We start from the raw sequence: 17,524 nt of genomic DNA, 5'->3' as shown, positions 1-17,524 counted from the left end.
CGTGAGTGGCCCTGTTTAACCATAAGAATTGCATTGTGCCTATAAAAGAATATGAATGAATTTGTACAAAAATTGAGAAGGCGAAAAGAGAAAAGGGTGGCAAAAACTAGCCCTAAGATAACGATCCAGAAGCAAAAAGGGAAAGGAAGGAATGTTTTGCCCAGGTGGCTTGCAAAAAAGGAATACAAAAATCATCTATAAGAAATACTATACAATAAGCCTTCCATCGCAAGGTGACTTTAAAATGGTGCACGGTCAGAAGTATCATTTGAACTTCCTCTTCGTTTATCCGGATTGGCGATGTATAATTGTGCTTTAGGTACGAGATCGTGTGTGAATCGTTTACCTTCTGTTTGCGGTTGTTTCTTGGTGATAGAAAGAGGTGAGGTAACATTGATTGGGCTCAAAACCATTCCATCGCTCTCAGCCCCTTCGTCCAAGATTCGATTGGATGGTTTGGATGGAGAAACCAATTTAGTCAAAATCGGTCTTCCTCCTCTACCCGGAACAAATGTTTGCGCTGTAGAGCTGCTTTCCTCTTCTCCTGAGTGACCACCACTATTGCCAGATTGTTGACTATGCATACTAATCGCAGGCGAACGTGGAACAGGTAAAACTGCATTTGCACCTTCTTTTGTCCATTTACGTTCTATTGCTAATGCTCGATCTTTCACCGTTCCACGAATTGGTGGACTTCTTGCCCGCTTTTGTACGGGACTTAAGGGTGAAGTCAAATCGGGATTTTGACGTGCACGTTTGGTAGTCGATGGCGTAAGACTAGGCACTTCTGAAGGCATACGTTGATCGTGTTCTTTGAACAAGAGCAAATCATCACCGACTTCTTCCTCTTGACGAGAAGTATCAGCAATATCTCTGCTTTCATCTGCTTCATCTTGTTCGTAAACAGTACCAGGCATAGCATATCGGGAAGGATCCCAAACAACACTGCCAGGTGTAGATTCAGACATGGGCGTTTGTTCGGCAGCTTCATGTGCTTGTGATTGGGCATCTCTGCGAACACTGGTATGACGACTTAGGCCACCTGCACTGCTCATACTTCCTCCCGTGCTGCCCATACGATCACTTCTTGCGCCACTACTGTATGTTCTTCTACTACTCACTGTACCCGCACGTTGAACGTCCATCGTTCTCATTCTGGCTTCTAGCATAGTTGTATCACCAGTGCGTGCACTTTGCAAACTTGTCAAAGAACGATTGTAGTCTTTTGTTGCGTATTGACCACCTTCATCGGCCAATCTCCTGCCATGTTCGTCAACATCTGGAGTTCCGTATGCATCAGCACCATCCCGTCCCCTCTGACTATCATCTCTGAACGGATCAGATCCTGTACTTGGATTGGTACTATGAGAAGCCTCTCGAATGGCGCTTAGAGTTGGTGGATCAGCAGGATCACGAATGGGCTCATCTGCCCTTGGTCCAGGATACATTCGTCCGGAAGCACTTCGTTCCAAAAAGCTTTGACCCATGAAGCGATCCCACCATGTTGGACTTCTGCGTACTAAAGGAGAAGGTGCAAGTCCACCTCCTCGTCTACGTTGAGGAACGGAATCGCTGAAGGAAAGTGCGGCTGGTTGAACATGGCCGCCACTGCTTTTAGATAAGGATGATTTGTTTGATGTGGAAAGGTTGCCATGCGACTGACTAGAATTACCCGAAGCTCCAACATCTGACATGCTATTTGCTTCATTCAGGCTCACTCCATCTGCAACGCTTTGACTATCATAGGAAACGTATTCGCCACTGTACAACGCAGCAGCACCTCCTGGACCGGCGCTATTCTTTCTGTCCTTGGAATCTGATGGGGGAATCGGACGATCTTCCTCAAATGGAGATTCAACGTATGTGTCGATCTGACCTCTTCCGCCCGCACCTGTGCCAAGATCGCCATATGTGTCGTATGCGCCCATCTCATCCCAATCATCTTGTTGTACACGGCCATAGCTACGTTCTTTGATGTGTCTGTCCATCTCTGCTTCATATGCGTCTTCATCGTCCTCTTCTATGTGATCGCCATTACGATGTTTCATTGCGTACATCTCTCCTGCATGTCGTTCGTCGTCCATTTCTCCGGCCAACATATCGAATCGTTGGTTGGAATTGCCATTCTGACCGTTTCCGCTTCCAGTCCAACCAGCGATTCCCGTCAACAAGGCCAACCGTTCACGTAAATGAGGACCTGAACCTTCCATTGCATGTCCAATGTTACCCATACTCCAAGGCGAAGAAGAAAGGTTCGGACGAGAAGGTTCACGAGGTCCCATTGGATGCATACCGGGTTGATAATAGCCACCCGCTCCTCCTCCACCTTCTGCCAGGCCTTTCTCCAAGGTGTAAAGCTCATCGGGGCCACTATAATGTCCTGAACCACCCAATAAGGCCGCATCTCCATCACCTCTTCGCCAATTGTTCATCTCAGTTTGTTGATGTCTTCTGTAAGCGTAAAAGCCAACACCAGCAACCAAACCTAAACCAACCAAACTTCCAAGCACTGCTCCTGCTTTTGTGCCGGCCGTGGAAGATCCATCATCTGATCCTGTCGTATTGGAATCGGTCGTAGTGGGCGCTGCGAATGGATCTTGAGATTTTGAACTGCCAGAATCTGATCCGGAGGAGGAACTGCCGCCACCTTTGCCGCTCTTGCCTCCATTGTTGGCTTGATTACCAGAGCCGTTCTTTGCGGCATTTGGATCAGGAGTATAACTTGTTGTCCATTGACCACCACTCCATATTTGTCCTTGTTGGGTCATAGTGGTAGTATCAAACGTGTACAAAGTTGCATCAGCAGGATTATTACCTGCCCAACCAAAAACCAAAGCAATCTTTCCTCCATATGCAACGGCTGAATGTGCAAATCGTGCAGAAGGTGCGGATCCGCTCGTCATTTGTATGTCCGACCATCTTGGTGGACTTTGACTCCAATCTAATATCCATGCATCACTCATTGCTTGATCAAAGTTTATACTTGCACCTCCATGAATGAACACTCTTTGGTTTGGTAGAGCGACAGCAACGTGTCCTCTTCTAGGAGTTGGATAGCCTTGCGTACTGGAATTTACACCTTGAGTGCCAATCGATCTCCACTGTTGTGAGGAAGGCGAATAGGATGATATCGTGTCAAATGTTTGCATAGTGTTATTGCCATCTATTCCTCCCAAAGACAAAACTGTTCCATCGCTTAGCATCGTTGCAGTTGCGTCAATCAATCCAGCCGGAGGATTACTGGCAGCCGTATTCCTGAATTGAGGATTGTTCGCTGCTGAATTTATCGTCCACAATTGATCCATCGGGGCCATAGATCCGCTTGTTGTCTCTCCACCGACGATGTATACATGCCCTTGCTCATCTCCTGCAGCAGAGTGGTACATCCTCCTTTCAGGTTCATTCCACGAAGAGGCTGCTCTTGAGAAAGATGCATGACCGCCGCCGTTACTCAAATTGACAATGTATGCTGAATTATTACCCGCTTGTGTATTTGCTGAAGGGTCAGGCATTCCTCCAAAAATGAGTAAATTACCATTATTCAACGGAGTCAAAGAATGAAAAGCAGTTGAAGGTGAAGAATCTTGTGAGGCTAGGGTTCTATCGATCGATTGCCATGGTGGTGAGCTTGTTTGAAAGCTTTGAGAAAGGTCGATTGAAATTGTTTGATTTGTGTTCGGGCCGGATGAATAGGTATATCCTCCACCGCCAGGCGTTATACCATCCCCATTTGTCTTTCCACCATGAATGATAAAGAGTGAATCACTTAATGTTGATGCTGCTCCCCATCTTGCGATTGGTGAATAGGTGGAAGATGAAGCAGTTGAGGATTGAGCGTATGTATTTGATGTGAATGCTATTGCAGCACCTGCCACGAGGATAAAGGTTTGCTTTATTGATATCTGTCGTCTGCGTCTTGATTGATTTCGTTCGACATTTTTCCCTTTTTGTCTTGCAGATGTTGTTACGATGGTGATTAGGTCCATCTTGGGTGGTGGGGTGTGTGAGTGTCTTGAGTGGGATTGGTGGGTGATTGTTTATCTTGTTGTCATCACAATGTTTTGGTGTGTTGTGAAAGGAGTGATATATTATGAGAGCAGAGTTGTCATATCTTATTTGCATACATTCGTTGATGATTGATTAAACTTCTTGTCCAGACATACAAATGCAAGCCTCTCCTGAATGAAACAAACACAATACCCACCCACATACAGCGCGTGTGGAGAGTTTTGATTGACGGTTAGTGTTGATTGAAAGTCAATTGTGCTGATCGATGGAAGAATAGGGGCCTGTCCGGCACATGGCGCGGCGCAGACTAATCAATCGGCTTTGTGTGTGTTGCATGAGTGTGTAACTTCCACTCGACAGACGCGTACACACACACATACAAGCACGCGTATCATATCTTGACAAACGACGCTAAAAAGGTCAGAAAAGGATAAATTGAACAAGCAGAAGAGGATGAATGGGTGGACAGCCAGCTTAAGCAAGACTGCAGGCACAGGTGGAGAATTCCCGCTTAGCAAATGCAACTGGTCTAGCCAACTAAAATGTCAAGACAAAGAAGCGAACGTCAAATTGTTCATTCATTCTCTACTTTTCACCATCATTCTGGTCCCCATTTGATTCAAACTGGCAGATAAGGATAAGCGACCTAACCTTTTTGAATAGATGGGGATCACTGCATTGCTGTAGAGGCGAACGGGCAAGGCAAAATGTACAACTTACGACTAGGAGCAAAGAGAGGGAGAGATGAAGTAGAAAGTGCAAATAAGAAACCAAAAGAAGAGCAAAATGAGCAGTTAGAGACAGCATGCGGCACAACAACAGATGACAGCCAATTAGTCCCTGTCACAAGACCGGAATTCTTGAAAGCATATGCAATCAAAGGTATGGAGAATGTGTATTACAAGCATAATTGGATACCTTCCACTTTGGCACATCAATGGAGACGTGAATTGAATGATTTATTGGAATGGTATCGACCAAAGCTAAAAGTGTATGGACGTGAAATTCAACAAAGTCGAAAGATTGCCGCTTTCAGTACGAATGAAGGAATGAAATTAAAGTATAGCGGTCATGATGTTGAAATGCATTCACCTTTTCCACCTCTAGTCGAAAAGATTGCTGCTAGATTGGCAACAGATGAATGTTTGGGAAAAGAAGTGAAATTCAATCATTGCATGTTAAACATGTACGAAGATGGCAGTATCAATATTGGCAAGCATAGCGATAATCTTGAAAATAAAGTCATCGTTACCGTTTCATTAGGAGCGGAAAGGACTTGGATAATGGAAGAAAAGATTAAAAGGAAGAAAGATGCAATGGGAAATAAGGAGAAAGTACAACCAAAGAAGTTTAAATGGACACTTGGCAATGGTTCGCTTTTAGTGATGCAAGGTGATGTACAGAAATTGTATACGCACGAAATACCAAAAGAGCCCAAAATCAAACAACCGCGGATTTCCATCACATTTCGACAATTAATCTACTGATTGGATTGCTGGGAGTATACTGTATCATATCTTATCTGCTTATTTGTATCATATCTAATCAAATTTGAAATCAATCCTTCTCGAGAAGGTGTTGGAGAACACAGCTCCCATAATCAGAACCCTTTGACCGAAGTTCCTCCGAAAATATTCGAGTCTGTTGAACATTTTTAGCCCATCAGCTTATGCACACTTAAAAGCCCAACAAATACATGTTGAAGGTTCTTGCTGCAAAATAGGCAAAGCACCCAACACTTGATCCTGCATTAATAAGGTAGGCACGGCACACATATTGCATGCATACACTAAAAGTTTTTGAACTTAGTAACGCGCCGAAAAAGAAAGCCTTTTACTGTAGTTATGCAGCCCATGCTCACGGTCCGAGCTGGGCTTCAGATTCTACGCCACGAGTTAATGCATGATGCGTCCGCTCTCTCTTACCGCAATGGGGGCGTTTTGACTGGCTGAGCAGCGCGTACGCCCAAAAGACGACGACGACGAAAAAGGCTGTAAGATGGGCTAAAAGCGCGAAAAATGTTTAATTTTTTTTGTGAACAGCAGCTATCCTTATCCAACGCAGCACTTTGCCGGTCAAAAATTGCAGCTGTGCACGGCCTCATAAAATTTCCTCGCATAAGACTTTTTCCTGCATAATTTCAAGAAGAAACAACAACAAAAAAAATGTTCATTCGCCTATCTTTTACAAAAGGTGGTCCTCCCACTGATCAAAAGATTTCCGCCGCTAAAACGCCCAAACAAAACAGTACTCATGCCGTTACTTACTTTTTGCTGTAAAGGAGAGAACAACATCAACTTCAACATAAGCACACGTTTTCGTATTCACTGGAAAAACTTTGCAAACCTTCATTCATCACTTCCATCTTGGTAATCATCACTTTTGAGCATCATCATGTTGTTCCAACCAGTTGCTAAATCACAACTAGAATGGCTTGCAAGCCTCAACCCTCTCGAGCACACATTTGATGCTAATAACAAATATTGGCGTAAAACTTCCATCATTGCTACAATTGGACCAAAGACCAACAATGCAGAAATGTTAGGTCGCCTACGCAAGGCTGGTATGAACATCGTTCGTTTGAACGCCAGTCACGGTGATCACTCTTACTTCAAATCTGTCGTCGAAAACGGTCGCAAGGCTGTCTCTGATGCTGAAGGTCGTCCTTTAGCTTTCGCTTTGGACACAAAAGGTCCTGAAATGCGTACAGGTGTTATGGTAAATGGAGAAGATGTTAAAATTCAAATCGGTCATGAATTTTACGTTACAACCGATGATCAATACGCAGACAAATGCTCAGAGAAATACCTTTATATCGATTACAAAAACCTTCCAAAGAAGGTCGAAGTCGGTAAATTGATTTACGTTGATGATGGTATCCTTTCCCTACAAGTTATTGCCATTGAATCTGACACAATGGTTAAAGTCAAGGCCGTCAACAATGGTGTTTTGAGCAACAAAAAGGGTGTCAATCTTCCACTCACAGAAGTTGATTTGCCAGCCATCTCAGAGAAGGACCGCAAGGATTTGATCTGGGCCGTCGAAAATGATATGGACATGATCTTTGCCTCTTTCATTCGCCGTGGTAGCGATGTCCGCACAATTCGTGAAATTTTGGGAGAGAAGGGTGCTCATATTAAAATCATTTCCAAGGTCGAAAACCACCAAGGTGTTATGAACTTTGACGAAATTCTCAAAGAATCTGATGGTATCATGGTTGCTCGTGGTGATTTGGGTATCGAAATTCCTGCTCCTCAAGTCTTCATGGCACAAAAGATGATGATTGCCAAGTGCAACATCGCCGGTAAACCATCTATTTGCGCAACACAAATGTTGGAAAGCATGATCGTGAACAACCGCCCAACACGTGCAGAAGTGAGCGATGTTGCCAACGCAGTTCTCGATGGTGCTGACTGTGTTATGTTGAGTGGTGAAACTGCAAAGGGTGCTTACCCAATCGAAGCTGTCAAGATGATGGCTGAAACAAGTTTCTTGGCCGAACAAAGTATCTCATACATTCCTTTGTTCAACGAAATGCGTACATTGACACAAGTGCCAACAGACACAAGCGAAACAGTTGCAATGGCAGCCGTTAGTGCAAGTTTGGAACAACAAGCAGGTGCAATTTTGTTGATGAGCACATCCGGTAACACAGCTCGTTTGGTGAGCAAATACCGTCCAAGATGCCCAATCTTGACAGTTACCCGTGATGAACATACCGCACGGGATGTTCACTTGTACCGTGGATGCTATCCATTCTTGTATCCCTTCGCACGTCCAAGTGATAACAGCACATGGCAAGAAGATGTTGATAACCGTATCAAATACGGTTTGGCTGAAGCTTTGAAACTTGGCATTCTCGAAAAGGGAGACACAGTTGTTGCATTGCAAGGATGGCGCGGTGGTCAAGGATTCACAAACTCGATGCGTGTTTTGACCGTCCCTGATGCAGCAAAGGATTTCCAATTGGAAGGAACAGCCGGTGGAAAGAAGATCAACTCTGGTGCCTCTTTGTTGGGTTAAAAGAGGGCATACCTTACTAGCCACTTTCTTGTTGTGAATCGTCAAAATTTTATCCCTTGTATGTGAGACCCAGAACGTTAGAAGTCAATGATATTACAATGTACCATCATCTGTGAGTGAGTGAAAGAAAAAAAGTGCCATAAATAGATTAATAAAATTAAACCTGTACATGTTGTGCTAGATGCTAAAGAAAGAATAAATAGTACAAAGGCGAGCATACATCAAAAAGAAAGATTAAAACGAAAAGGTGAGAGAAAAGATGACGTTGTGCGCCAGCGCAAAATTCCCAAACGATCTTTTAAAAGCTTTTTACCCTTATCGATTACCGAAACAAATCCTCTACATCTTCATTCAAAACAGTCCTTGGTTGTGGATGAAAAGAGTGTGAATCTTTTTGAGGTGGTGATGAAGTTGGCGTTGGAATTAAACTTGCATTCATGGCTAACCTGGGCGTTAGAGCTTGCCATTGATGTGGATCGGGTAAATTAACAAGACTAACCCGTTTATCATTCTTTCCCATCTTTGTTCTATCCCACATCTCCATCGCTTCTTCGTTGGGTGAATTGTGATGATGATGTTTGGCGGACGGTGAAGAAGTGCCAAAGTGGAATTTGGATCGGTGTCCCATACTTCCATGCTCTTTTTCCGGGTGAGCTGACGGCTCTTGCAAACCAATCATCTTCATTGTTGGCGTGGCCATTTCACTTTCTGCATTTGCGGCTTTCTCATTTGCTTTGGTTCCAAAGCTCATCGCAGGAGGAGGTAACTTTGGTACCGGAACGTTTGGATCTCCAACGAAAGAATTGGAGCCTGACCTACTCTGAGAGAAAGAACTGGCTCGACTGATAGACAAAGAGCCTGAGCGGCTGCTGGTATCGCGTGGTGTTAGAGATAAAGATGTTGCCGCTTGCCAAGCATCATCATCTTCGTCATATTGGTGTCCATCAAATGCGCCAGGCGGACTGTTTGCTTTCGCTGTTCTTTCCGCTTCTTCCAACTCCAAAATTAAAATCTCACGTCTACAAGCATACCTTGCGACGTCCAAACGCAATTGACGAATCTCTTGTGCCAAAACAGTAGCAATGCCCTCAATTCGATCTCTGGTCACCTTTGAAAATGGAGTGGCTATCGTCAAATGACGTGCCAACCTAAGCTTCTCGTCCAACAGCTTTTCATGCTTTTCCAGATTCTTTGTCATCTTTTCAACGACAGGCTTGAATTGCCTGAAGCGAGCATTCAGCTTTTTACGTAGTGTAGGCGGATCTTCGCCAGAGTTCATGCTTGTGACCGTGCTAGGTGACATGGGTGGTATAACGCTAGAAGAGGAGGATGAAGGCGTTGCTACATCTGACGGATTGCCATTCGTGATATTCACTCCTGCAGGACTAGCTGGATTGCTATATGATGCATCTCTCGAAACGTCCATTCCATTAACTCTCAAACCTGCTGAACGGAATGCACCACAAAAGTTGATCTTGTGTATCCAATCATTCATCTCTTCTTCGTTTGGTGTTTGGATTAGATATTGCTTCATAACATCCCCATGTCTGGTCACCAATCGGAAAACGTGCTTGTACTTGGAATATGTCGAATCCTTTACAGCAATCGCATCACCCAAAGCCAAGACGCCATCCGGTTTGAAATAGGTAATCCTAGGTGTGATCAGTACACCACCTTCTTTGTTTGGCTGTTCTGCCATCTGCTCTGTAATTCTTTGATCTAGAGCGCTCGTCCAGACCAAGTCTCGGAAGAACAACAATTGAGATGACGATAATATCATACCGCACGTTTTCCATTTCCGAGATTGAGATTTCTTCTTATCATCCATATCATCCTTCCTTCCTACACAGCCCACTTTCGTGATTCGTAGCGTAACAATTGCTTCTTCATCCTTGGAAATGCTTGGCAAAGTTGCATAATATCCTCCAAATCCAGCAGTAGCAGGAGGTAATGAAGTCTTTTGCGCAGTGATGATTTCGATAGATGGTGAATTAGTGAATGTCTGCAGCAAATATTCAATGTCAAATGACGATTTCGTTCCTTTTGCTGAGAATGGGCTATCTTCATCAATATGAACATCAGGACGTAAAGTGTGCGTTTGACCGGATACGATGATATGGTAAGGATCGACCCGTGCTTTGCTTGCACTGCTTGATGATGTGAACGCTGATTTAAATACAGACGCTGCTGTAGTATCATTCTCGCTTTTTCTTCGATGCAAAAATGCTTCATCTTCCACATAGATGAATTGAGTAAACGTCAAATTGTCGTAAAGATACTCCAAAATCTCTGTCGCCACACCTGATGCAGACGTATTGCGAACGTAATCAGCTTTGCTCATCTTTTGTTTGGCATTTTTGTTGAATGTGTCAGTGTGCAACATCATCAACGAGAATGCGAGCATGTAAGGTTGATCGTCGCTTTCGAAGAGATTCTCATTGCACTCATTATACCTTCGCGCAAACGCCTCCATAACTCGATCAATCTGTTGCGTTTCTTTCGGTAAACATAAAGTCATGAGCAACTTCCGCAAGGCAACGTCGAGAGGATGACCAGTGAATAGGAACCTTTGCATAAAGATTCGCAATGCAGTCTTATGAAGATCATCACTTGCCGAAGCGAGAACAGCAGGTACATCCTCTCTTGGATATATTTTCATCACTTGTCGAACGAATGCATCGGAATCGCCCTTAAATTGTTCAATATCAAGCTTGTGCATCTTTTTGACCTCTTTTTGAGCTGGAGGTTGAGATTGTTGTGAAGAGAATGTTCCATCTCCCATCGAACGTGAGAATGGGGTACTCGGACTAACGCTCCCTTCTCTATGGGCGGCTTGAGAATTAGATCTCGAACGCCATGGCAGCAAGGAAGAGGTGCGAGGTCGTACGTTAGACCCGCTACCGCCACTGCTGCCCCCGGAAGAGCCAAACAAGCCAGCTGCACCACCACTGCTGTCCAAACGCGAAGCAGATTGTCCGTTTGCGTAGGTGTTTGTGGGTATAGCTAGTGCATTGGACGTTGGTATACCTTGTTCTGCTGGCGTGGATGGACTGAGTGCTCGTCGAGCCTCCTCTAAGGAAGGAGAGCTGGTCAACTCGCGCGAATCATCCGTATGCGATAACGACAATCGTTCCACCTCCGGAGAAGAGTTGATCTCTCCATATTTTGAAGGCTGTACGATCTCCCATGGCATTTCTTTAGCAATTCGTCTGGATGCCGTAGGAGATGGAGATGACGATAGTGGAGAAGCTATCATATTTCGACTGATATCTTCCGGAGGTTGTTCTTTCGTGAACGAATTCGCCCTTAGATTTACCAACATCGAAGGCTTGCGCAAAAGTCTTAAGCTAGATTGCGATTTCACCTTTCTAACCGTATCACGTCCATTACCGTCGCTACTGATATCTGTACTTCGCGGAGAAGGAGCTTTATGTGTTGAAGGAGTAAACAAAAGATCTTCAACTTCATCGGCCGGGTCACCACATTGACCGACCACCACTGCAGGAGCAGCGATTGGAAGCGAAGTAGGCGGTGGAGGCAGGGGCATACTGGGCGCTTGTGCTTGTGGTGGGCGTACTTTTCTTCGAATACTGCTCGTCGGTGTTGCCAAGTTGGAATGTGTACCGCTTGATTCGCCAGCCCCACCACTAGAAGACGCCAGTGATGAATTTGGTAAAGGAGATACGGAAAGCTTTCGATTTTGCGGGGTCCCTTCATCGTACTGTCTTTCCGGATGGTGTGAGATGCTGATACCGTTTGGTCTATTGCCTGGCATCTTTTGCTTAACGGCCGCAACGCTGTCCAGATCTGAGGAAGCACGACCACTTTGTCCGCTCATTGATTCGTGGCGAGAGCTGGAGTTTGACTTGCGTGATGAAGTGAGCATGAGATCTTTGAAGCCACTAAAGCCGCGACCGGAACTGCTTCCATTATTCGATGACTTCGAAGATTTGGTAGGCTGTGCACCAATATCGGAGTCAGACGGGACGATAGACATGTCTGAGTCAGCTTGTATGCTTGCTTTGGGGAACACTTGGGGCATAGTAGTCACGTCTTCATCCTCTTCTGCAGCCTTTTTTCGACGAAAAGGTCGTTTAAGTTTGAATAAGGATGACGATCGTGATAAATTTTGCTCTTGCTTGGGTTCGGTAAGATTTTGAGCTTTTGTGTCTTTCATATCCACATCACTATCCGTGTCTCGAGAAGAGATTCGGTTACTGCCTCCGCGAGCTTTGCTTGTACTTCCAGCTAAGACTGACCTTTCGGTGTTGGATTCCGTTCTCGGCCAAGAGTATGCTCCATCGCTGGTCGAAGGTCTCTTGATAGTGCGTGGCATTCTTCTGTCAACACGAGGTGGATATTCTCTTGAAGCAAGAGTTTTATTGTTTGCTTTCGTACTTGTAGACTGTTCAAAAGATCGATTGGCAAGACTGCCTGAGCTGCTGCGTTCCAAAAGAGGTTTACGATATTGATCTGATACGACTTGTTGTTTCTGTGGTGGCCATTGTTGCTGTATGCTAGGCGGCAGCTGCCTTCGAGATTCCAAGATCGGTGAATCATCTGGTAGAGTCACTTGCTGATCTGTTTTCTTGTGATCGATTTCACTCTCTGCAATATAATCATGCATTCCATCTGCAATATCGAATACGGCATTATGTAGATCGCTACCTTCGTCGATTGACCAGCCGATAGGCGATAGCCGTGGTATCGATGGTGGGTCCGTATTAGCCATCGTGTGTGTTTTCCCCCGCAGTTTAGTTTCAATTGGGAGTCTTTCAGAATGTGAGCATTGAGATTATAGTGATTGCTTCTTCGATCGGGGGGTATAATTTATGTATTCGTGATCTTTTGCATTATTTCTTCATTGCCCCGATTATGGTTTAGTATGAAGTGTCTTGATACCCAGGGGAAAGTATGAGAGATTGCGTATATCAATTTCTCAACCTTGACAAGATGATGATGATGATGATGATAGAAGTCTTTAAAGAGAACCTTACTTACAATAGGATACACCGGAAGAAAGTCGCGTAGTGCTTTAAAGCCGGCTCACGCTTGTAGATGCACTTTAATTGGGGAGCACTCGCTCACACACAGCTCTTTTGCCTGAATAATGAAAAACGGCGCTAATATGAATTATAGCGCAAAGCAAACAGAAATCAATGAAAGACAAGGATTACCGATCAATAGGAAGAAGTTTTATCACATTGCTATCAACAGATAATATACTGAACTTTCAACTATCTTCCTATATGCATGAAATAGGCATCCTAGGGAATCTCTATAATGACAACCTCTTTCACTTTCCAGAAACGTACATCGGACGCAAGACCGGAGTATAGATACAGAATTGATAGGATTCGGAGTGAGAATGAGCAAAATGTCAAAACGGAATGATCGGCCATTGTGTCTAATTATGTTCCTTTTAGCCTCTATTTCCGAAATTGAAATTTGATTTTATATTCGGCACACATTCATTTGCTTTTATATTATAATGAAGGAGGAAAGAAAGCAAAACGCTAAATTGTATGAGTACGCTAGCGCCTTTAAAGAAAGTTATGAGACATCAACACGTTCGCGGCTGACCGAATTGTAATGCTAAGGAACAAGGATATGAATAGAATTATGAAGGGTTACATTCGGTCCCGCTCATCGACAAGATACTAAAAACAGTGGCAGATATACGGTTCAACAGGTCTGATTAGTTTTATATAATTTATTTTCGAGAAAGTCAAGGTTAGCCGCTTCTAATGTATATGTTGTCTTTATTGTTTCTACTTTTTGATAAATAACAATCTTCAAGGATTTGCTTGATTGTCCTTGTGGCCAATCGGTGTCTAGATAATTCGCGGTTATGGCGCGTTTTGAATTGTGTGTGAGTAAAGAGCACACGTGCGTGCATTAACTTTTAAAAATTTCAATTTGTGAAAATTTCTACGAGGAGTAAGAAAATCACACACTGACCATTTGCCTTGCTTGTTTATTCAAATTTAGGGTTTGCATGCAAAGTAAGAATATCAGCCAATCGGAAACTTTTTTGAATTGAGTGTTGATCTTTTCTCACCCATCCTTCTCGTCAAGGAGCCAATCATAAACAGATCATATAGAGGCAATGACGACTGATGGAAACCAATCAAATGGCGTGGTCTCGCCAACATCTTCTCTAGAAGCATTGCTAAAAGCTCCATCTGCGGAAGAATGTCATTTGGCAGCTGACAAGTTAACACAATACGTTAATCAAACCGGATTGAAATCGTTAGGGGATGACAAGATTCTAATCACCCTCGCAAATGCTTGCAAGAACAAAAAGAGTGGTTATGAACGTGAAGCAGGCGCAATCGGTTTGACCGCCGTTTTCACAAATGTAGGCGGAAAGAATTCTCCTTCTCCTCTTGGTGCGGAACCATGGCTATTATCAACGCTTCCTATCTTGCTTGAATTACATGCAGACAAAGGAGATGTTGTCAGGGAAGCAGCTGAATCAGCCATCAAATCTCTCATGGCATTACCACCACCAGAAGCCGTACCAGAAGTTTTGGAACAACTATATCAAGTACTCGAGAATAGCGCTACAAAATGGCAAGCAAAGGTTGCCGCTCTCAAGACAATCGGTCGTATGAGTGATTCAGCACCTGAACAAATTGGTGAACAATTAGTAGATCTCATTCCTCATCTCAAAAATAGAATGTCCGACACAAAAGCAGAAGTTGCTAAACAAGCAGTCAAAACAACGACAAAAGTATGTGGTGTGATCGATAATAACGATATCCGACCCCATTTGGCATCTCTAGTCGAAGCAATGCGTGCTCCTGACACGGTGCCTGAATGTATCAAACGTCTTTCTGCTACCACCTTTGTTGCCGATGTTACTGGACCTGCTTTGGCTGTTATGGTACCTCTTCTTGCCCGTGCATTGAACGAAAGAAGCCAAAATGTGCAAAGACAAACATCAATTATTGTTGAAAATTTGACAAAATTGGTCAAAGATCCTCATGAGGCATCCAAATTCTTGCCTGCTTTGACACCTGGTGTCGAACGCATTGCGGAAGGAGCATCTTTCCCTGAAGTACGTGCATATGCTCAAAGTGCTTTGGATACCTTGCGTGAGGCTACAAAGGTTGTCGGAGAAGCAAAAGAAGATGAAGACCCAAAGAAAATCTACCTCACAGCAAAGAAACAAGCCCTTCAACGTATCAAGGATGTCGTCACTCAAACTGCTGGTGCTCAAGTCGCAGAAGATGCATGGTGTCAAATTGGATACGAATGGGTTGCCAGTCTAATACCACGTTTGGCCGACAAGAGAATCGTTCATGCAAGTGCATGGGATGAAGTCTATGTGCTACCATATCTCCGAAGAACATGTGGAAATGCCGATTATGCAAAAGCAGCAACTGATGCTCTACGGAAAGAATACACTGCCCTTGATACAGAACGATTCGGTGCTCCACCAGAAGATGATGAAGATATCGAAGGTGAATGCTTGTGTAACATTCAGTTCTCTTTGGCTTACGGTGGTTTGTTATTGCTCAACCATACAAAGCTACGCTTACATCGTGGTCACAGATATGGTATTGTCGCTGCAAACGGTTCTGGTAAATCCACTTTGCTCAAAGCAATGCGTGACGGGAAGGTGGAAAACTATCCTACCGAAGCTGATGGTTTGAAGACAATCATGGTCGAACACAATCAAGGTGAAGGAGGTGAATTGAGAATCGTTGATTTCGTTCATCAAGATCCAAAAATTGTTCAAATCGGTAAATCTCTCGACGAAGTTGCACAAGCATTGGGTGAAGTCGGCTTTGATGAAGAAAGACGGGTTGCGCCTGTTGGATCTTTATCAGGAGGCTGGAAGATGAAGCTGGCTTTAGCTAAAGCGATGCTCATCGGAGCCGATGTCTTGCTGCTTGATGAACCTACCAATCACTTGGATGTGGGATCAGTCAAATGGCTAGAAGACTACTTGACCAATGCAAAGGAAAAGACAGTCTTGACTGTCAGTCACGACTCTGGCTTCTTGGACAACGTCTGTACAGATATCTTGCATTACAAAAATAAGAAGATCGAATACCATCGAGGAAATCTAAGCAAATTTGTGGCCAAGTACCCCGAAGCAAAAGCTTATTATACCTTATCGACCACAAACGCTAAGTTCACCTTCCCACCACCTGGTTCATTGATGGGTGTTCGATCGCAGACTCGTACCATTCTAAAGGTTTCCGATGCAACATACACATATCCTGGTGCTGCTAAGCCAAGTTTGAGCAATGCAAGTGTCGCAGTCAGCCTTTCCAGTCGTATTGGTGTACTTGGTCCAAATGGTGCCGGTAAATCGACATTGATCAAGATTATGACGCAAGAAATGATTCCACAATCCGGAAAGGTGGAAAAGCATCCAAATTTGCGTATTTCAGTTTTACATCAACACGCTTTCCATCATTTGGAACAACATTTGGAAAAGACTGCATGTCAATATATCATTTGGCGTTTCCAAGATGGACACGATCGTGAAATTTCCGAGAAGGCCACACGTAAGATTTCCGAAGAAGAGAAGGAGATGATGGAAAAGCCAATCACAGCATCTACAGGAGAGAAACGTAAAGTGGAATATATCGTTGGAAGACAAAAACACAAGAAAAGTTTCCAATACGAAATCAAATGGGTCGGTATGTTGCACAAGAGTAACACTTGGATTCCACGTGAACGTTTGATCGAATTAGGATTTGATAAATTAGTACAAAGATTTGACGATTTCGAAAGTAGTCGTGAAGGTGCGGGTAGCAAAGAATTAAGTCAAAAAGCAATTCGTAAACATCTTGAAGATCTTGGTTTGAACGGAGAAATTGCTGAACATCACGAAATGTCTGGCTTGTCAGGTGGACAAAAAGTCAAAGTCGTCTTGGCTGCAGCTCTTTGGAACAACCCACAAATCTTGGTATTGGATGAACCAACCAATTTCTTGGATCGTGATGCAATTGCTATGTTGGCAACCGCTATTCGCGAATGGTCTGGAGCAGTGGTAATGATTTCGCACAATATGCAATTCATCGAAGCATTGTGTACTGAGATCTGGAACGTTGATAAAGGTTTGATTATGGACAAATACAAGACTGCTTTGGCAAGCGATCATTTCGCAGAAGGAGGTGAAAATGGAGCCGAAACACCAGACGGAGCAAGCACACCTGGTATTGCTACTCCAGGAGGTAAAGCAACACCTGTTCCTGCAAGCCGGGTTGCAAGTAGACTCAACTCAAAAGCAGGTACACCAGTCAGCAGTGCAGCTGCCACACCTGCAGGATCAGATAATGAAGATCAAGATATGAGTAAATTAAAGGCTGCCAAAGGAAAGAAGAAGAAGTTGACACGTAACGAAAAGAAAGCTCAAGAAGAACGCAGAAGATTGCGCTTAAGCAAATGGTTAACTTATGGTGGTGAAAGAGAACCGGATACGGATGACGAGTAAATCGTCAACATCAAAATAGCTTTTTTGAGCTTCATT

The 17,524-nt window shown here is 43.9% G+C and overlaps 5 protein-coding genes across 5 annotated transcripts; 3 read left to right on the top strand and 2 right to left on the bottom strand.

The window, feature by feature from the left end:
• Nucleotides 1-10: 10 nt before the first annotated feature.
• Nucleotides 11-4,256, bottom strand: FA14DRAFT_160306 (uncharacterized protein). Its single transcript, XM_025498613.1, has one exon. The coding sequence runs from the start codon at nucleotides 3,984-3,986 to the stop codon at nucleotides 240-242; it is 3,747 nt and encodes a 1,248-aa protein (XP_025355195.1). The 5' UTR covers nucleotides 3,987-4,256; the 3' UTR covers nucleotides 11-239.
• Nucleotides 4,257-4,482: 226 nt separating this feature from the next.
• On the top strand, nucleotides 4,483-5,606 carry FA14DRAFT_160305 (uncharacterized protein). The gene has a single exon (XM_025498612.1). The coding sequence runs from the start codon at nucleotides 4,716-4,718 to the stop codon at nucleotides 5,493-5,495; it is 780 nt and encodes a 259-aa protein (XP_025355194.1). The 5' UTR covers nucleotides 4,483-4,715; the 3' UTR covers nucleotides 5,496-5,606.
• Nucleotides 5,607-6,264: 658 nt separating this feature from the next.
• Nucleotides 6,265-8,158, top strand: FA14DRAFT_35517 (putative pyruvate kinase). The gene has a single exon (XM_025502230.1). It carries the CDS (start codon nucleotides 6,403-6,405, stop codon nucleotides 8,029-8,031), a length of 1,629 nt encoding a protein of 542 aa, XP_025355193.1. The 5' UTR covers nucleotides 6,265-6,402; the 3' UTR covers nucleotides 8,032-8,158.
• Nucleotides 8,159-8,353: 195 nt separating this feature from the next.
• FA14DRAFT_178285 (uncharacterized protein) lies at nucleotides 8,354-12,763 on the bottom strand (the record flags this gene model as incomplete). Its single annotated transcript, XM_025500833.1, has 1 exon — nucleotides 8,354-12,763. One exon carries the CDS (start codon nucleotides 12,761-12,763, stop codon nucleotides 8,354-8,356), a length of 4,410 nt encoding a protein of 1,469 aa, XP_025355192.1.
• Nucleotides 12,764-13,882: 1,119 nt separating this feature from the next.
• FA14DRAFT_164071 (uncharacterized protein) lies at nucleotides 13,883-17,488 on the top strand (the record flags this gene model as incomplete). Its single annotated transcript, XM_025499860.1, has 7 exons — nucleotides 13,883-13,907; nucleotides 14,196-16,283; nucleotides 16,308-16,352; nucleotides 16,386-16,493; nucleotides 16,521-16,639; nucleotides 16,661-16,724; nucleotides 16,746-17,488. The coding sequence occupies 7 exons, from the start codon at nucleotides 13,883-13,885 to the stop codon at nucleotides 17,486-17,488; spliced, it is 3,192 nt and encodes a 1,063-aa protein (XP_025355191.1).
• Between the last annotated feature and the right edge of the window lie 36 nt (nucleotides 17,489-17,524).

Source organism: Meira miltonrushii (assembly GCF_003144205.1).
Source record: "Meira miltonrushii strain MCA 3882 unplaced genomic scaffold FA14scaffold_2, whole genome shotgun sequence".
NCBI lineage: Eukaryota > Fungi > Basidiomycota > Exobasidiomycetes > Exobasidiales > Brachybasidiaceae > Meira > Meira miltonrushii.
The sequence above is the reverse complement of the archived record's forward strand: the minus strand, read 5'-3'. Positions and strand labels throughout refer to the sequence as shown.